At 43.8% G+C, this 20,162-nt stretch overlaps 1 protein-coding gene across 7 annotated transcripts in view; it reads right to left on the reverse strand.

Annotated features, from left to right (window-relative positions):
- The window catches only part of tsc2 (TSC complex subunit 2), a 26,422-nt gene continuing 6,260 nt past the window's right edge, over window positions 1-20,162 (reverse strand). For 4 of the 7 annotated variants that reach the window (XM_053419342.1, XM_053419341.1, XM_053419343.1 and 1 more), the window contains 36 exons: window positions 20,056-20,104; window positions 19,040-19,165; window positions 18,851-18,924; window positions 18,612-18,738; window positions 17,941-18,084; window positions 17,661-17,798; window positions 17,450-17,553; window positions 17,206-17,287; window positions 16,801-16,956; window positions 16,597-16,716; window positions 16,195-16,317; window positions 15,994-16,100; window positions 15,729-15,894; window positions 15,501-15,623; window positions 15,267-15,401; window positions 14,585-14,774; window positions 14,330-14,423; window positions 13,914-14,016; window positions 12,914-13,008; window positions 10,411-10,551; window positions 7,822-7,983; window positions 7,539-7,697; window positions 7,336-7,448; window positions 6,581-6,823; window positions 6,162-6,410; window positions 5,381-5,470; window positions 3,351-3,508; window positions 2,398-3,005; window positions 1,899-1,977; window positions 1,470-1,556; window positions 1,192-1,378; window positions 944-1,083; window positions 768-846; window positions 587-678; window positions 405-503; window positions 1-308 (listed from right to left, as the gene is read on the reverse strand). In XM_053419342.1, coding sequence (XP_053275317.1) covers window positions 141-308; window positions 405-503; window positions 587-678; window positions 768-846; window positions 944-1,083; window positions 1,192-1,378; window positions 1,470-1,556; window positions 1,899-1,977; window positions 2,398-3,005; window positions 3,351-3,508; window positions 5,381-5,470; window positions 6,162-6,410; window positions 6,581-6,823; window positions 7,336-7,448; window positions 7,539-7,697; window positions 7,822-7,983; window positions 10,411-10,551; window positions 12,914-13,008; window positions 13,914-14,016; window positions 14,330-14,423; window positions 14,585-14,774; window positions 15,267-15,401; window positions 15,501-15,623; window positions 15,729-15,894; window positions 15,994-16,100; window positions 16,195-16,317; window positions 16,597-16,716; window positions 16,801-16,956; window positions 17,206-17,287; window positions 17,450-17,553; window positions 17,661-17,798; window positions 17,941-18,084; window positions 18,612-18,738; window positions 18,851-18,924; window positions 19,040-19,165; window positions 20,056-20,104 — 5,110 coding nt within the window. In that variant the 3' untranslated portion in view covers window positions 1-140. The remainder of the gene's footprint in view (window positions 309-404; window positions 504-586; window positions 679-767; window positions 847-943; window positions 1,084-1,191; window positions 1,379-1,469; window positions 1,557-1,898; window positions 1,978-2,397; window positions 3,006-3,350; window positions 3,509-5,380; window positions 5,471-6,161; window positions 6,411-6,580; window positions 6,824-7,335; window positions 7,449-7,538; window positions 7,698-7,821; window positions 7,984-10,410; window positions 10,552-12,913; window positions 13,009-13,913; window positions 14,017-14,329; window positions 14,424-14,584; window positions 14,775-15,266; window positions 15,402-15,500; window positions 15,624-15,728; window positions 15,895-15,993; window positions 16,101-16,194; window positions 16,318-16,596; window positions 16,717-16,800; window positions 16,957-17,205; window positions 17,288-17,449; window positions 17,554-17,660; window positions 17,799-17,940; window positions 18,085-18,611; window positions 18,739-18,850; window positions 18,925-19,039; window positions 19,166-20,055; window positions 20,105-20,162) is intronic. The other 3 variants (XM_053419345.1, XM_053419344.1, XM_053419346.1) reach the window with 2 other exon arrangements.

A 20,162-nucleotide genomic window follows, 5' to 3' on the forward strand; every position in this document is an offset into this window, starting at 1 on the left:
TTCCAATTTTGTCCATGGTCACTTTTTATTCCACACATGTTGACACACAAACACACCCTGTCTATGGTCATGAGTGCATGCTCGCATGTGTGTGTGCGCAGGCGTTGATGTGTCTGCGTCTGCCACGGTAAGAAATGTAATTAAACAAAATCTGTGAAATCGTCCACTGTTGATACAAGTCTCTTTCTCTGCCCCGAGGTTTCAGGGTTTGGTGCCTGACTGCTCTGCTGAAACGACTTGTTCTGCTGACTGTGGCCTTGGGTCAGCGAGATGCCCGGAGTCGAGCGAGACTGAATGTCCTCTTGTGCCTGAGAGTCAGAGCAGAGAGAAAAGATAGATGCAATTTCAGAATGAGAATCTGAGCAAACCGTGACAGTGATTCAGTTTGTTTGTTTTGTTCTCACCCTGGTCCTGATCCTCTTGATGTGTCGTAATCTCGCCAGCCACTTCGAGGCATACGCATCTGAAGGGTTTGCTCTGTACTGGTGCACCAAAGAGGCCATCTGCACAAACAGAAAGAAGAGTGAACTGACTGTGTGACTGTGTGCGTGTGCGTGCGATAGACAGAGATAAGGGGAAGACTTACATTCGCATGCAGAGCCATCTGTCTGACTAAGAGTGGAAGGTTGCGATCTGAAACGATTTTTGCCACTGTTGTGTCGACCAAGCCCTCGAGGTCTGAAATAGAGAACAGGATAACAAAACAATGTAAAACAGAACTGACAGCAACAAGGAACAAGATGAGAGAAATGATGCGGCTGTCTCACCTTTGCGGCACTGGAGGGTGACCAGGTTACATTCGAAGTCCAGTGGTTTTATAATGACTTCTACAAAGTTAAACTGGCCCTAAAAAAGAAGAGGAGACATTGGAGCTGAAACATGAATACTGAATGCAATTTCGATTTGATTTCTTTATTTTTTTTGCTGGTGCGCGTGCGTCTACCTTAATTGTGCCGAGGTTGTATTCCTCTGAAGAGTCGTTGTACACAACCATGACAAAATCGTTGCCGATGTGACGCTTTTTGTTGCAGCAGCCCTTGTCGCTCTCCCGGTTTGGCATCAGTGTGGCAATGTGGAAGATCGCTGCAGAGACACAGATTCCATTCAAACCAAAAAGAGCAGACTGGCAGCGGAAAACAAATAACCACCATAATAATTAGACGTAATTTCCCCAGTCACACGTGCACTGACCCTGCATGATGTCGTCATGCCAGCAGTAGGTGAACTCCCCGTCGTCTCCGTACTGGTCGAGGCCTCCGAGGAAGATCTGGTCGGGGTCACAGTCCTTCAGATGGATCAGTTTGCCCAGGCCTGTTAGGAAGGCAGCGTAGCGGTTCGAGCCGTACTCGTTTGATAAGATGGAGACTTCATTGTTAACCTGAAAAGTGTGAAGGGGATGAGGGTGTGGAGTCAGCAAAAACTGCAGTAATTATGAATTAAGACAACCGTCAAGGGCCGTGTCTTCTCACCTGGCCAGCTCCTACAAACACCACTCCGATCTTATGGGTGTCATAAGGAGGCATCTGGTCCAGAACCTTCACAGCTCGGTCGATCACCTGCAAGAGAGAGAAGTGGTCGTAAACTACAAGTGTACTCGGAGAGCACATCACAGCCAAAGCTGATGACCCCTTCATCCCCATGTGGTTAATAAATATATTGAGATTAGGTACTTCAAACTATATAGAGACATTTTCTGAAAAGTGCTTATAATTTCACCTGTTCAATGATATTTGTACTCTACATAAACCAGATATTTTTTCATTAAGATTCCCTAAAATGTTAAAAATAATATAAATAAAGCTGAAAACTACCACATAGACAAGCTACAATGAAAACATGAGCGAGGTGACAACACTGTAGAGCAGAGATCAGGTGACTCGGGTCAGAGGTCAACCAACCTGAGTTTTAGGCAACAGCAGCGGCTTGTTGGCCTCATTCCCAAAGAAGGGAGAGTGGTAGAGCTGGAGGAAGACAAAGCTAGAGGAGAGAAAGACAGAGAGAAACAGTGTTAAGCACACACACACACACACACACTCTTTTAAAGTCACATTGTCACGTATTTGACTGACATTTAAAACCCAAGAGATGTGTTATTCATACAAAATCATTCACTGATAAATATTTATAAAAAGACATTTAATGAAAATCTAAATATATCCACCAATGTACTGATTATGTTCTAGGAGAAGTGAAGAATGTGCTGCAGTAATGTTTCCACCAGTAATTTTTCATCCTCTCAATGTAAACGCTGGCTGTGGACTGTAATTAAATGTTGTGCACTGGCAGAGCTCCACTATGAAACTTGCCAACTGAGCAGACATTAGTTTACTATGTCAGTGAATTGGCAGTGACGGAGGACGGAGGCTGCAGCAGTGTCCTGCATTAATGGTCGAGTACCTGGGACTCAGTCCAGAAATCTTCTCCGTGTTGCTGGGTCCGGGCCGACTGTGGTACAAGTCTCTGTCTGTCCTCCTCTCCCTCCTGGAGGAGGGGGCCGAGACAGAGATGGTGTGACCCCGGGGCCGGTGGCCTCCGCCGGGGGAGATGGGTCCAGGTTGTGGCACCGCTGCTGGAAACTCCAGCCTCATCCTTGCCCCTCCACTCTGAGATGATGCTACAGCAGGACCTTCGGCGCCTTGACTCTGGCCTCCCAGCCCATTAACGTCCCCTCCCGCGCTCACCTCCACCTTATCTTTCTCAAAGTGAGGCTGCTGCTGCTGAGGCTTGCCATCCGAGGGCCCTCGGGGACGCAGAGTGTCTGCCAGCACCGTCTCGGCCTCCAGAGCAGCCTTGGCGAAGGCTTCAGGTAACGTCTGGAGCTCCGGGGAGGAGCTGGACTTGTTAAGTCCGTGACCCTGGGACGGAGAATGACTCTGGAAGGGAAGCTCGGGCCCCTGGCTGCCTGGTGTCGAAGGTCCCATGGTGGGCTGATCGATGGGAATCGCTCCCTCACTCACTTCCTCCAGAGTCGACTTCTCGTCATCTTGACTGGAGGTGGAGGAGGACTGGAGGAGAAAGGAAATAAGTGGAGTTGATTACAAGCTCTTTAAATGATGACACCATGACGCTGAGCAGGTTTAAGCAGATACGATTCTAACAAAAATTCACTAATGTGTAGCAGTGGGAATTTTGTTCAGCAACAAAGGTGAGAAAACTTGCTCCAAAAGCAAAGCAGGTGACTTTTGACTCCATCAGCTGATGATAAAACAGCTTAAATGGTGGAGAAGATGTGATAAACTTTAAAACAAACCATATTTAACAGGTAATTACTCACCTGCACATGTGGTGTTTTGTTTATATCCTGTCAGGGTATGTTGAATGTGTTGTGTCTGTTTGCGCCAACAACCTACCCTGCTGAGTGTTCCAGGAGGCGGGGTCTTGGTGAACTTGTCAGCGGACATGAAGATGGGATCAGAGGTCATTGGCTCAAACTCCTCACTCTCCGGCCAATCGGAGGGGCTTTGTGCTGCAGCGACCCCTGAGCCTTCCTCCAGCACCACCACAGATTCTACAGCAGTACACAGCAACAGCCATGTGGGTTATACACACACATGAAAACTGACTTACACTATCAGAAAAACACAAACATATACACATGTGGAAAGACTTCACCACAGCTGTCAGAAATGATTTTTACACACACTAATCACACATTCTCTCTAAAATCTAAACTTGAGTAGATAAAAAGTCAAATTAGTCATAGTCACAGGAAATAGAATCTGATGCATCCACATGATTAAACAAACTCTAAAGGCAGCCAGGCAAACACACACTCTCACACGCACACGCACACGCACACACACACAGATTAGATCATGACCAAGAGTGAATCCAACCAACAAACACTGCGATCAGAGACACAGAGAAGATCAATGCAGAAAGCAGCATTCATCCATCACTGCTTCTTCTACTTGATTTCCGTCAAGGCGCATGCATCTGTTTGGTGGGCTTGTTGGTGACAGAGCGATACAGCAGAAGGAGCACGTTTTTAATCCTAAAGGAAAACCGCAGCCCAAACAAGCTGCAACTACAGCAACAGCAGCCCAGACCAGGCCCCTCCACTCCTGCTGTCTCCCAATGCTCTCTACACACTGGACAAAGAAGAAGGAGCCAACACAGTCAGGCGTGTCTGATGCCGGAGCGTTGGCCTTTAAAGCTGCAGCTCTGACATCGTCTTCAATGTCCTACTGTTCTGCCAGTAAGACGAGGAGGAGCAGCAGAGTTAGATGAGGTCTGGGCTTTCCTGTTAATAAGGTCAAAGTTTAAACGGTCGATCTGAGTGTATGTAAAAAACACAAGAGTTAGAGAGGATGATTGGGACGGACAAATAAATCATGGAGGCAGACAAAAAATGAATCATGTCCCGTCTTTAGGTGTCATTGGAGTGATTAATCCGAGTGCAGGCGTGTTTCCCCCCCGTGTTAATAGAAGACTGATGGGTAAAGCAGAAACGTTCTTCACTTGCACAGTTGTTCAGAATTAGAGAAGGTGAAAAAAGAAGAAATTCTAACACATAATGTCTCACTTCAAATTGAGAGACCAGTTTAACATTTTGGAGAACACCCTTATTTGTTTTCCTACTGATAACAATACCACTCTCTCTGTCTGTGTGGCAAATAGGAAGCTGGAGCAAGGAGACAGTAGAGCACTGTGGAGCATATAGCCAAGAAATAGCAAAGCACATAATCCTATATTAAGTCATAACTTGTTAATTTGCTTTTAGACAAACTTTGTTACTTTGAATAGAGACAATATGTTAATGTTAAAAGTCAATTTACACGTTGAATTTATCTCCAAGATGGTTTCTGTGATGCTATAAAAACTAGGTGAAACGCCCTGATTGACAGCTGTAACTGACTCATGATTGGCCGAGCACATTTATTGTCAGGACATCGCTACAACAGCTTCATCCCCCGATCGCACAGACTTGAGCTAAAATTTGCAAGCTGGTGCTTTTCATGGACAAGATATTTTAACTTAATTTCTGGATAGTGGGAAGAAGCAGAGACGTAGTCTATAGTTTCAAGTCTTAATGCTAAGCTAAGCTAACTGTCTCCTGGCTGTAGCTTCAAAGTGGACAGACAGGTAAGAGTTTTTTCAATCCATCTCACTCTCACCAGAAAGCAAATAAGCACAAGTTTTCCAAAATGTATAACTGTCCTTTTAGGGTATTTCATTTTGAAAACAATATTTTGGTCCTTCAATTGTACACTTTAAATAGCAATGCGATCAATAAATTTGAACTTCTATATAATATGGTCATTATAAAACCATGTGGTGACTACAGTACTGTACAAGTGAGAAGAAATACACTACACCAGGGGTTTTCTGGAGGGGGGGGTAGGGGTAGATGTGGGCTCACACGCGAGATGGACAGTACCTGCCCAGGAAATGCTCCTGTGCAACCTGCCCGGGGCTGGAGGGCCTGAGGGGGCAGAGCCCAGACCCTGAGACCACAGAAAGCCACCAACTGCAGGCAGGACACCAGACGACAGGTTGGTGGTGCATGACGCCACATTACAGACCGCAGCCAATCACCAACCAGCATGGTGGTGAAAATGAAAAAAATAAACATGACAGCAATCCAATCAGAATGAGGAGGGAAATTTCAAAGGCAATGAGGAAACAAATTTGTAAAAAAAGAAAGAATGAAGGAAAAAGATGGGCCCGGCTGAAAAATGAAGCAGGTGGATCCACAGAAAGAAAATAAACAAATGCACAGGATTGTGGCAAAGAAGGCTTCGGCAAAACAAGACATTTAACTTATAAAACAAGTACCTGTAAGATCATTGATCTTTGATGATCAGTGAGCTGATTAAATCCAGACTGATTTATTGATCACCTTCTGGTTCAAATAAAGTACTTACACACAATCTGACACTTAGCTCAGTTCATTTGAGAGGACCAAGGACAGGCAGTCAGGCAGACTCCACGGGTGTATTCATGCGTACCATTCGATTTATTCATTAATTATGATTTTATGTTCTGTAGCTTACTAGTCAGGGTGTGCCATTGTCTTTATTACACAGATATAACAATGACAATTTTATGATCGTTAGCACATTATTACTCACCTGAACAGCTACTTACACACACCCACAAAATAAAAACTAATCTCAAACTTTCTGATCATTCAAGCTTCCCCTCAGACTGTCACTCACCAGTGTTGGAGCGCTGGATCAGGTTTGCCTTCCCTGCGACGCCGCTGAGTGATTGGGTCAGGGGCTCTGAGACGGGTGCCGGCGTGGGAGCAGCGGTGCTAGCGGGAGCGCTGGTTGTCTGGGCAGGAGGCTCCTTCACTCCCTCCATCGACATCAGGACAGTGGAGAGCTCCTGCAGAGGCATGTTGCCGAGCTCAGAGGAGAAGGGGCTGGGGGGGTTCTCCAGACACATGAGCCAGCTTGTGTTACCTGTGACGACAGAGAGAAACACAAACAGACACTTAACTGCTGTAAATGGACCACAACAGGGATTCTGACCATTTCATCACAATAACCGATGTACTGATGTTATAGGTAATATGTAGTAAACTGAACAATATGTGCTACAGCCATGCTATGGCATCTCAGATTTAATGTACCTGACGGTCTCCGGATGAAGATCTCTGCCCAGCCCTGTGTGAGTATGGGGACAAAATCAGCCAGACTGGGGTTGTCTTTGAGAGGCGGGGGGGTCGATGGGGCCACAGAGATGGAGGAGGGAGGACCCAGGCCATCAAGGGTGGGACCGGTCGAGGGAGAGAAAGGAGCGGCTAACTCGCCCTCAGAAGGAGACACGAGAGGACTGAGGCTCTGAGCAGGACCGGCACGTAGAGCGTGACCACCTGGAATATAAGGTCATCTGATTCAATCACAAAGGACAAGTGTAAAAGTAGGAAATTATATTTCACATATATTTTGACAGACAAAGTAAAAAAGAAAGACATAAGTGAAGATGTAACATCAGCTACTAGGGGTCCCTCCATCAAAACAATGACAAAGGACCCAGTTTGATGATGATGTGAAGCAGCTTGGAATCGTTGGAGCTGTCTTCAACATCATTGCCAATGAAAACTACACTCAGAAAATCACAGCTACCTGATTTCTAAATTCAAGACAGCAGGAAGGACAATTCAGCCATTTTTACCGAATGGATTGTTGGGAAAACAGCACTAACAAAAATGCCTAATAATGCACAATTATTATACAAAAGAGGTGTTTTTGTAATTGTCACCATTGGACAGTACTCTTCTATACCAAAAGCTATAGCTGTATTTGTAAATAATGAGTTAGTCGGTTGTACACAGTATTAAGTCCTGAGGGGCGTTTCCTGCCAGGGTGGATATTTATGTTGTACCTGAGATGGAGCGGACCCGTATGCGTGTGGCTCTGTTGTGCTGCTGGCTTGACTGGGACTCCAGTTTGGCTGGAGCCTCTTTGGTTATTCGGGTGTGTAGAGATGGATCTGACCTGAAGGAGAAACAACGATTTAACAAAACAAAAACATATCAGGGGAATTCTTTCATTGTGTGAGTGCAAGTGCTTGTGAACATGCTTGACCTGGTCATTTCCCCTCCTCCTCCCAGACGTTCAGCCATGTCCAGGCCTAGCAGTGCTTGTGTTCGGACCCCTCCGCTGGTTGTTATGGTCACCAGCTTGTTGCCCACAAGCCAGGTCATACTGCGACCCCCTGCCAACAAGAACTCCGCTATGGGCGACCTGAGAGGAAAGCCAGATTTATCACCGCCACACCCTCTCTCATCTTCCACCAGTTCTTCCAACACTTCAAAAAAGTACCAACCACACAACACACACAGACATATGGAAAGAAGCTCTTGCCAACCTCTTGGGCAATGCGGAGAAGTTGGAAAACACATATCGTGCCATCATGTCAAGGCAGGTCTCCGTGAGCTCCAGGTGGACGGTCTTCAGCGCCTCGTCTGCCTGAGACGCCGCATTTTCATCAGAGGAGCCCAGGCTGGACGTGGTGGTCGAGGTGTGCATCCTACGGCAGAAAACAGAGAGAGGGCTTAACAACAGCGAGAGGCAGAGCAGCGAGAGGAAAGCACGCTGTCTGTTGATATCTAACATGAAATCAGTGCACACAGAGACATGCAAGATCTGGTATACAGGTGAAATGAGAGGGATGCAGAACACGGAAAAAAAAATAACAAAAGATCACCAAATGCACATTTCTGTTTCGATCACATGCAAAACAAAACTCTATATACCCACACACATGCATTCACACATTTTTTTTCCCACCATAAGTACATTTTATCAAGCAGAAAAACAAAGACAAACATGGGACTTGGTATAAGTGGCTACATGAGCAGTGATACCACAATGTTTATCGCCCTAAATGTCGGTAAGCTCTGTGAAGCAAGTGGAAGGGATCACACGTTCTCATGGTCACTAAACTGCATGGCAACCAGAAGGGGGGAGCTGCTGAAGCTCATGTGTTCAACCTTCAGCTACAGCTAATGTCTCAGCCAAATCCAAATCACTCCATCAGTATTCACTGTGGAGCAGGTTACACCTTTCTGGTTCCAACAGTCATAGCTGCGTGCAAATCACTGTGAAAGCACATTTACAGATGTTAAAATCAGTCTCAGTCAGGACTGGAGCGATATTAGACTTGAAGTGGAAGCCACGCTGGCTCGCTGCTGAGAAGTAAACACACTCAACATAAGCTATTTGCAAAAACATCGAGGACGACTGAGCCCGGCTGAGATGTGTCCGCTTATCACAGTGGGCAAGTAGTGAAGGCAGGAGCTATTTTCATGCATCATCCTGAGGAGTAACAAAGGGGGAAGGTTATCGTGACAGAAATACATCTCGGCTTCAGATGACTTGTCAAGATTAAAATTCAGATGTGTTCGCAAGTGAACATGTTGTCAGGGGACGTTTTAACAGTTCTGTCAGAGGGAACAAGAGGACATCTCTCACTCATACCAAGTCCCAGCACATGGACAGACAACTGGTCGACACATTTTTATACTTACCTTTCGTACACTGCCAATAATTCATTATTCATTGTTTAATGGACACATATTCCAGACAACATGACCCACTCACCACTGCGTTGTGTCAATGCTTTCAAAAGTCTTTACAACATTTTTATCCATTATACTTCATTTGAATGATTTTTATACAATATAAATTAAGCATAGAAACTCAATTTCTTGTTATTTTTAGTGCAGATACACTAGTCAATCTGTTTGTATCATTTAAAAACCTGTAGGTGATTAATTTCACATCAAAAATGTGTTTATTAAAGTAGGCCGCATTGACACCTAAAAGCTTAAAACAAGGTCATGTTGTCTAAAGTGAAACCAGTGTCCATCAGGAGACAGGCCTCAAACTATCTCGTCACTCAGGGGTTGCCGTTCAAGAGACATAAAAACCAACCATTTGAGACAAAAGAAGCAGATTTGCAGCCATTTAGCAGTTAAACCAGTCAAACAGATCCACACTGCAGCGGTTTAAGCTCATGAAGTTCCAGGTTTCACTCTGACATTAAATTTATTAAAGAGTTTAGTGTGTAAAAAATAACACAGCTTGGCTTTTACTGCCATCTGTTGGGCGGGAGCGGTACGACAAGTTTAAGAGTGAGACGCTGGATCAACATCAGCCAACTGCAGTGATAGATCGCACATCTGTCAATCGCTCAAGTAGCAAAGATAAGCGTAAAGGTACTAAGGTAAGGGATGGATATGAATGATTTGAGTCTGTGATCAAACTGCATTCAAAGTTCACATTAGCCCAGCGAGTCCTTAAATCCCACTTAAAGAGATTGCCATGGTTAGAGCAGCAGTTTTTAATTGTGAGTGGAGCAAAACAAAAAACAAAAGAATTATCAAGCAAGCAAACAAAGCTGTTGTGCGGTTGTCGTGCCCTCCCACCAGGAATAGAGAGGCAGAGTAACTGGATGTAGTTGTTGTCAATCACGATCCCATTACTGTGGAAACATGTGCTTTGAGCCGGCCCTCCTGCCCTTCTATTTGTTACTAGGCCAATTGAGCAGCAAATCACCCAGCAAAACAAACACACAAATAAAAATCTAACAAAAAATAAAAATAAAATAAAAACAAAATCTGTGTTAGAGCAAAATCAAAGAGCAAAGCATCAACATGGGTCAAGATGTTTTCCGATGTCTTCTGCGAACACCGCATGCAAAAGCAAATCACAAGACAAAACCTAAACACAGCACGTTTATGATCGCAGCCCAAAACAAACCAAAAGGGTCAACACACAAACCTTCGTAGCATGCACCACCCGCTCCAGGTGTCCCTGGCAACAAACCACCCAAAGCCGCCCAACGGACCCACATGACAATGAACCTACACCCTCAACCATCCCATGGAGGAAGCAACAAGTGTTTGGATTGTTCTAGTTTTTTGTTTTGTTACCCGGAAGGCTCTTCTCTAACCTGCGGACCGCATGTTCGGAGACACTGATGCTGCGGGAGCGGAACGCGTCCATGGCTGACAGGTCCCTCAGCTCTTTAACAGGAGAGCTGCTGCTATTGGCTACCGCCGCTGCTGCCCTCGCCACTTTTGCCGCCCGCAGACTGGGTGGTGATGAGTACCCATGGCCAGGGGCAAGGGAAAGGGGCCCGGGTGGCAATGTGGTGGCGGTTAGGGTGGAAGTGGTATGGGGAGTGTAGGGGGGGGAGGGAGTGTGGCGTGAGGAGGAGACAGCGGGAATCGTCCCCAGAGCAACATGAGCAGGAACGCCAAGTGGCACACAACATGGATAGGGAAGAGGAGGGGAGGGGAGGAGGGGGCAGGGCCACAAAGGCCAAAGGGGAAGAGAGGGGAGGGGTCAGGAGCAAATTAGGATGGATCCAGGGTGACACGACCACCCCCCAAAACCACAACCACAACGAAGCACCCAATCGCAGGCGGCAGGGGAGGGGGGTCGAATGAAGAATTGAAAGAAAAAAAAAACAAGGTGAAAATTAACAGCAGTGAACACTATGATTCAGATTACAGGAGAGCGAAGTAAGAAAAAGAGAAAACATCGAACAAAAGGAAACAGACAAAGCTACAGCAGAGGGTAAAATAGCTTCTGTTGTTCAGAAAAAGAAAATACGCACACAAAAAGTATTCAGGTGAGCAACAAAATAAACATTATTTCACAGAGCAGGTACATAGTGAAGCCAAGGACTCGAACAGGAGAAGTAGAACAGTAGGGATGGACTCAGCACAGGCCTGAAATCATGGAGGTGAAAAAAACAACAAATCCAACTAAAAATGAATTGTGCGTTAAACCTGAGGGTTGGAGCAAAGCAGGACAGGACTCAATAAATCTACAAAATACTACACTTAGTAAAAAGTTGATCCTTCTAGAGGCTTTTAGAGACTTCCAAATGTAATCATAAAACCAGTAGCGATATCGATATGAAAAAAGGCTTTTGAAATGGTCCAATAGGACTCTGACATGCAGAGCTCCAACCCAGCAGGGGACAATGAGCAGCACAAGGACAGGGTCACTGGGTGAATAAATGATAACACAATATAAGACACTGAAAGTGGGTTTTGATACAGAGGATCAGCAGACACTGATGTTAGGGACTACTGTAACAGGGAGTGTGCTGGATTGCAACAGCAGCAAGGGCGTTATGAGGTTTTTGGAAAGGGATGGGACCCAATGTGTTTTTAAATGATTTAAAAGAAGATGTGAACAGAAGCTGCGCTAATATTTCCTCAAACATATTCAACCGAACAACAGAGGAGGAAGAGAGTAAATAAGCTACTATGAATCTCGAAGGCAGAAAATAAGACATGTGGGGATGAGCAATTAAATTTGACTGAATGATTGATTCAGAATACATATTGTAAAACACCAGGGAAATATTGGATAAGAACTGTTTTTCTTGGAAAGACAACCTCATCAACACTACTGCTTCCAGGTCATTTTTCTGAAAGTCAATTTCTTTTCAGGTGGCAAATTAACAGTAAACATCTGTCCCTTCTCTCTGTGATCACCTACGCTAAGTTTTAATTAGATACTTGAAGTGATGATATCATACAATGTTAGCGCGATTTAGAAACATAAAGCTGACAGACATTCACATGTACAGATGAGACGCGTCGCTAAGAAACACCTTATGGCTTCCTTACACGCTTCCCTGTCTAAGGCAGAGTATTTCTCAGTGTTGTCTGTATTCACCGTTGTCTAAACAGTAGAGGGTAAAGCTAAGTTCACACTACACGACTTGCCCTCTTGTGATCAGGAGCCTGACCATATTATCCTACACGACCCCGATGCATTCAATATAAACTGCACTGAGTTTGTGTTACCCTGTCCCCGATGAAAAGAAATCAGGGGGAACCTCACAACTACATATACCTTCAGCACCTTAATCCCATACTGCGCTCTGATTGGCTGGAGTTGTTGCCGACTCAGGTTAGAAATCTGATCCCAGTCTGTGCCTCGCCAGGGACTCATGGGCAAGCCATGGGCGGGCACAGTAGCACAAACACCTGGACGATATAAAACAATCCACTAAAAAATATGAAAAACATATTAAATTGTACAGCCTCAGAAACGACCAGAGTTTAATCAGAATTTCTCCTTTAATGAGAAATGAGATTGCATTATAAAGGTGTTCATGTTATTGCGTCCACCCCTGTGTGTTATTAAAATGAAGAGAAATAAAATATAAAATATAAACTCAAATTGTGGCAGAAATTGAACACATAAAATGTGACAAAGCCTAAACAAAATGATCTAATGACCACCATGGCAACCTGAGAGGAGTCATTGCAACCGTCGTGCCACAGTAGCAGTCTGGCTGAGTCCCCTGTTACCTTGGCAACACCAACCCTCTTACACAAAAATGACCACGTGGGCAGTTTGCTGTTCTGCTGGATTGTACGTCAGCACCTCCAGCTTTTTGAGTGTGTTTGTGTGAACGTAAGTTTTACCTCTTGGGTCTTTCATTGAGGCTGGTGCTTCGGGCACGGAATGGACTCTGCTCGTGTCCGTCATCGAATGGCAGCAGGGCGTTGGAACGCAAACCCTGGGGACAAGAGGTGGATGTAAAAAGTGACACAAATTACTGTAGGTAGACTTCACACAGAATCTGCAGCAAATCTAAAAAATAAGGACAACAAAATCTGTGTATAAGGGTCACAGACTGGGTTATAAAATGTGCAACAATGAAAAGTTGTGGCTCTAAAGATTTTTGTGCGTGACCACCTATTGGCCAGACATAGTGAGTCTGGTTAACAGCCCCTAGTTCTATTCACCACAGGAGCATGAGAGGTAAAGCACTTCTAATGTAACTCTTAGTAAGAAAATAAGACTCATTTTTCCTATTATTCCACCCAATGTCCAAAAATGTATTAAAAGCACGATTACGAAATTACTATGAAGGTCTACAGAGGTATTGACAACGACTAGATGACAGAAAATGACACTTGAAGGCGATTGAATTTGGTGAGACATTTATCAAATGTTTCAGCAAGAGTGAAAAATATTTGCTTGGATGAAGTTAAATTACATTACTTGACTCCCACATGGGATTTGAGCTTTTTCTTTCTTTTTGTCAATATCTTATTTTTTCCACTATGTATTTCTTTATGCATTTTTTGTGCTCGTGGGTGAGAAACTGCAGAAGTTGTGACCTTAGCTGTATTTTTTCTGAGTAACAGTGCTAATGTTAGATTTCTAAACTAGAATTAATGCAAAAACTGGACTACCAAAAATCGAATCAGTTCATCCTTGAGTCCAAGTGAATATTTGTACCTAATTTTGAATAAATTCTCTCATGGGGTTCATGACATATCGTGCTCAAGCGAACGGGACGTATTGACAGACGGACAATTCGAGAACACACTGCCTCAGGCCACTGCTGTTGACGGCTAAGAGGCTAAATAAAATGGAAAGTTTGGATAAAGTCAATAAAGACAGAGCAGCACTAACCTTTGTGATGTACTGAACAAAGTCTTTGCGGAAGGGAAGTCTGCAGCGTATGAACCACATAGCAATCACATGGTGGGCCAGTGACACAATGTACTGGTTGAACCTGACAGGATTTGAAAAGAAAAAAAAGTAGTCCATAATGTTTCTGAGAACTATATATATTTTTGTGTGAGTGTGTATTTGTACAGATATCTTTGTGAGGACCATTTGAGCCTACAACCTACAGAGTGAGGACATTTTGGCCAGTCTTCACTCTCTGCCCAACTTTTAACACCATGTTTCAGGGTTAAGACTTTGTTTTAGGCGTTTAGTTTTGATGGGTAAGGTTCGGGGCTAGGGAATGCATCATGCCAAATGAATGTCCTCACTAAGATAGATGTACAAATGTGTGTGTGAGAGTGAGTGAGTGAACTTACTTGGAGGGATTGGTGTATGGTAGAGAGATTGCAAACACACTGACATACTGCTCAGCTACAAAGTTGGCATAGAGATGGGGCAGGCGCACCAGAGCTATGACACAGAATGGAGGAAAGAAAAGATCATTCCAACACCTCCGCTTTGTGCTGGTTCTGTGGAAATCTGAAGTGACGATCTGACCTTGAGCGCTGAACATTGATTGTTAAAGAAACACTGAAAAGAAAAGGTTCTAGAGAAAAGTTGTTGGTACTCACTTGAGAGGAACTCAAGCATAGGAGACGCCATGGCAACAGTGGCAGAGATGTGGGTGAGCTTCACAATAAGAGCGGGAAGGAGCTTGATCATGATGTCAGGCATCTCCACCGTGCACATCGTAAGGGCCACTACACATTGCTTGGCACACCGGTAAATGAGGCCAGTCTCGAGGCACTGAACCAGCTCTCTCTGCAGGGGGAGAAGTAGGGACATTTTCAAGCCGAGTCCGAAACCAAGATTCATGTCTCTGTTAAATTGTTTACATTTGATTCGGTTAGACTGGATTTCACATTGTAATTTAAAGACTTTTGTACGACACATATACTTCTGTTGTCATCACTTATATAGGCTGCGAATACCTATACTTGACATTGATGTGCTATTGTGTGAATCTAATATTTACTGTTTTCTATTATTTCTTTATTCTTTATTTCCGTTTAAAAACTAATCAACCTGTTTTACTGTAATATCATTACAGTATTACCACCAGCAAAATGAAGGTCCATCTTGTCCAACATAATATAGTTGGAGGCAAAGACCACAAGTCAAATAAAAAACATTAATGATGGGATATTGTCCAACGTCATTCCTCCAAACTTGATAGTCATTGAGTCAGATAAGCATTCACACATCCGACAAGCCTATTTCACTTTCTTTCTACAGACGGCTCGGGGTCCGTACCTGTCTCGACTGCTCCAGGTAACTGTGATAGGAGGTGATCGCCGTGAGGACAGGAACCACTGCCAGCTGAACATCAGTGCGGGAAAACCCCTCTGGGGTCTTCTTCAAACGCTCTGAGATCAGACGATCTGTCACCTACAAGCACAGAAACAACATGTCATGCATAAAGGACGTATGTATGTATATAAGACTTGTAAATGCAGATTTGAATGCAAGTGACTTTATTTTCAATACCATGCAGCAGAGTGTAGAACAGAGCTGGTCCAAGCTGCACGGTGATGTCAGCAGCAGCACTTTGTACTGCAGCATCCAAGGGAGCTTGTCGAGAACTAGCTTCATCACCTTCCAATCTGTCTCCTACAAGCCAAGAAACAAACCCAAAACATATCAGATATCTTTAAGGATAGCCGTGAAATCTCTCTGTCTATGACTGTGTGTGTTAGTGTGTGTTAGTGTGTGTACCATCTTGAGGCCCTGCAGGAGGACACTAAAGGCAGGTGCATAGGGCAGGTAGGCTGAGCGTATGGAGGCTGTTGAAGGGGGAGGAGCGGCTGGGGGGGCTGGGCTACCAGCAGGAGGAGATGTTGAACCGGTCGGCTTCTTTTCACTGACTCGCTTCTCTGGCTCCCTGAAACAACAAAACAACACAAGAAATAGTTTTCTGATTATTTAATAGACTGAATTGTAAGAAAGATCTTTGGAAAGAGTGGTGCATGTGCGTCCTCACCCTGTGTCACAGTAGCAGTAAGGGCTGAATCTTATGGCTCCGTCTTTGTTGGGGACTCCGAGACGATGAAGAGAGTCTGCTCGCATCATCAAGAAAAAGTCAAAGACCTAAAGACAGAAAATGAAAAGAAATAAAAATGTGTACATGACATTATAAATGTAGTAAAAGACCAATATGGAGAGAGAAATGTATTAGACCTACCTGTAGTCTAATGCTGGAAGCAATAGCTGAACAGTATTTGTTTTTATAGTGAAGCTGCAGGTGGCTGATAAGCAACTCATAAACACGACTGGCATGGCTGGCTGGTAGACTGTAAAGCTTGCTCTGTCAGGAGAGAGGAAAAAGATGATCATCAAATTCAATCACTTGTTTTTCTATTTTTTTATTTGATGAATTAATTTTAAAAGATTATAATCAATAGTAAAGACATATATTGTCCTTCTCACAACATTTTCAAACACTACTTATATAAAATATAATATAAGTAAACTTCTCCACTGCTGTAACAAGGTGAACAGTCAAAATGGTGAGGATCTGCAAAAAAAGGACTGCCCTCATAACTAATTGAATCAAGTCCTTAACATCTATAAGTGTGGAGTCTACCTGCAGGATTTCCAGCAAGCCCAGTATAGCAGTCCTGATGTCCTCCATAGGAGACTCGGCCGTGGGGTCTCTCTCAGAAACCTCCAGGGGCCCTGAACAAATCAGTGAGCGACTAGCAACCTGAAAAGAAAACAAACCCCAGAGTTACGTCTCTCAACTTGGCTAAAATGGAGAGAACTGAAGTGTAAATATGAGACTGTGTACCCGTTCAATGATGTCCAATAGACTGGTGAAGTGGTGTGTATTGCAGCCCTCAGCCAGGTCCACCAGCAGCTGGGTGGCCTGCCTTCTGACAGCCAGGTCCCGGTCTTCAGCTATACCACTGAGCTGGGGGATCACCACCATTTCTATCAGCTCATCCTGGAAGAAGTCGAAGAAGAAAATATATAAATTTTGAGGCATTAAAATATATGAATTGGAGAAACCTGCGTAAAAATACACACAACAGCAAAACAGTCACACGTTCATTTTACAGAAACAGGCAATATCAGATAAGTACGATACCTCCAATCTTTAGCTATTACATGGCAGATAAAACAAAGGCTGAATAGATCTGTGTCTCGACAGTGGAATGTACATAACAATGTGCCTGTGTGTCAGTGTACAGACCTCGTACAGCTGTCGGTTGGTGCTGAGAACGAAGGACAGAATGTGAAGCACTTTGATTCTTATCACACTGCGAGTCTCGTTCCTTTCAGAAAGACAGTGGCAAAAAAAAGAGGTGGACAGGATAGATAAAACATAGCAGGGGTGAGACGAGACAGGGATTGAGGATTATCAAACAGAAAGAAAATACCAAGAGGTAAAGTATTCAAAGTGTATTCATCACTGTGAGTGTGTGTGTGTATCTTACCTGAAGAATTTCTCCATGAGGCGGTGAAGGCTCTGAATCCAGCCGTCCTTGGCTGGCTGGATAGACTGGGCCCTGTACGAGATAAGGGTCAGCACTGATGCATCCTGTCAGACACAAAAGAGCATGATTAAAATAAGTTGCAGAAGTATGTAGGAGGATGAAATGACGAGACAGTGTGGTACAGTGAGAGACAGATACTCAAAAAGCTTACAGGTCTTTTGTCAGCACATTTCTCCACCAGAATGAAGAACTTCTCTGTGGAGCCATGATAACCGTTCTGCTCGTACAGCTCCTCCACTGTTGTCAACAGCTCATAGACGATGGACTTCAACTCTGCACTGCCTATTGTCTGTGAAGACAGATGAGAAAGACCAATTGGTCAAACAAAAACTGTTATATTACGCTTTGTGTGCATGTGTGTAGCTGTTTTTCAGAAATTATCTGGATCTGGGCCTTTTCCCATCTGAAGAACACAGCATTTATCTGTGTACCTGGATCTGCTGCAGCAGTCGCTCGATGACGCCCAGCAGGATGTCCCAGGTGACCACCTGCAGATCCTTGCCGTACTTTTTGATCAGCCGGGTGATGGAAAGGACGATTTCATAGGACACCACCTCATTGGCACACGACATGGCCTGTGATAGAGATAAGACACCAACAGTCACCTCAACAGCTTTTTTCAACTTCAAAGCATCAAGTATAAACTTGCTTCTTCAGACCACCATGGTCGTTTCTCATGTAACTTCACTCATTATGCCTCAGCTCCTTAGAACTGGAGACCAGTAACAACTGAAATTCTCAATGGATACTGCATGACAGAAAATATAGATTGTATTATGTACATCAAAAAATTGTATGTATATCAAACATATGCCATACACTTTTCTTTTTTTTTATATTCCAGTGGTTTTTCATTGACAATGTCAGAAGTTAACGATTAAACAATAAATGAATAATTCAATGAATGTGTAACAACAATGAAGGTGCATAAAGAGATTAGGCTCAATATTCATAATTTGGGGTTTTAACATTCTGTGATATTAAACTGTCACTGTCTGGTTAAGAATACTGTGACCTGGTTATGTCAATGTTTTCTGATATTTCCTCGACCAAATGGTTAATCTGGAAAATGTGTGCGTGTGTGTGCCTGCATGTGTGTTACCTTGTAGAAAGATGGCAGAACCAATGTGGGTGTGTTTTTCAGAGCAGGCAGTCTGTGTGCACCCCACAGTGCCATTCCAACGAAAAACACAGCTCCTCTCAACAGTGGTGCATCCTCCATGTATATCCTGGTGAAGATTGTAGGTTGTAAATGAGATGCACACATAAACCCCCTCCACAGTAATATATGCTTATTTATTCACCACACACACAGAAGTATGATTAAAGCTGGAACATTACCTCTCCTCCATGATGCGGCACATGGTGTAAATAGCGCTATGGCCGAGGTGAGTACCCAACACCTTCCTCATCAGCTGCAGAAGCAGGGAAGAGAATCAGACTTAAGTATTGACTTATGCTCCATCAAATCACTTCTAACGTGCAAGTGAAGTGTGTGTGCACGGATGTGTTTGTGTGCCCTTGTCTCACCTTCCAGCAGGATTCACAAAACTCCTTGACATTGACTGTACGACAGAGTGTGATGATGAAGACGGTGAGAGAGTCTGAAGGCAGGCAATTGTAACACACCACCGCATCCAGGACCTGTAGAGCTACCTGCACACAACACACACACACGTTGTTTGTTTACAATAAAGCCATTTGCAATTTTCAGGTTTAAAATTGTAGAAAAGTGCAGTTAATAACAAACCTGTTACACCAGACTGTTAATTGCTTAAAATTAAACACATATTCACCATAAAATCCAATTATTTCCTGACTGATTTATTTAAATAGATGCTAAATGCAAGTTTTTGATTCCTGACTACATGCCTCTTGTATTTTAAGTAAAGTACTTGTAACAGCCACTTGAACTGCCTTATTGTTTAAATGTGCTGTACAAATAAACTTGCCTTAAATGTAAAAGGTTTTCCCATTAGAAAAACATGTGACTTCAGTATTTCTCCAAGCTCCACATAAGGTAAACTGTTTCCTCTATCATGAATCCTTGGCACGTCAAAGTATTCAGAGATGGAGATTTGAGTATTTTCACTGCACATTAATAAAGAAATAACATGAAACTAACATATGAGAATCAGAGAGACACTAATGAAATAAGATTGCCTCCCTCTGTGCTTGTAGGTGTATTTAATGTCTCTAATCACGTCGGGGAGTTCGCTTATACCCACCGATGACAGCCAATCAGGGCCAATCAGGGCCAATCAGGGCCTTTAGTTGGCAAGTTGCAAAACTTGTCAGCTAGAGGACAATCAGACCAAAGATTGTGCAGCTTAAACTAGGCTGGAAGCATCACTCAAGCGCTGCATCATTTAATGAGCAAAAGAAGGAAACTACATCTATAATTATATAGCAGGGCATTGTGTACCGTTGAACATTAAAAAGATAACTGAAGAGTAATGTTAAATGTTCTTCAGCTTACATTTGCACTGTAGTTAAAGTTGCTCCAGCGAGTTTAGGTACAGCTGTGTTAAAACAAAATAACCCACCTCAATATCTGTTGACGATGTTGTTCTGTTGCATTGGAGACAGATTTTCCTGCAGAGGGCACCACAGAGCAAGCAACAGTCACAAACGTTTCAGAAATGAGAGAAAC

Source organism: Pleuronectes platessa, chromosome 3 (assembly GCF_947347685.1).
Source record: "Pleuronectes platessa chromosome 3, fPlePla1.1, whole genome shotgun sequence".
Lineage (NCBI taxonomy): Eukaryota > Metazoa > Chordata > Actinopteri > Pleuronectiformes > Pleuronectidae > Pleuronectes > Pleuronectes platessa.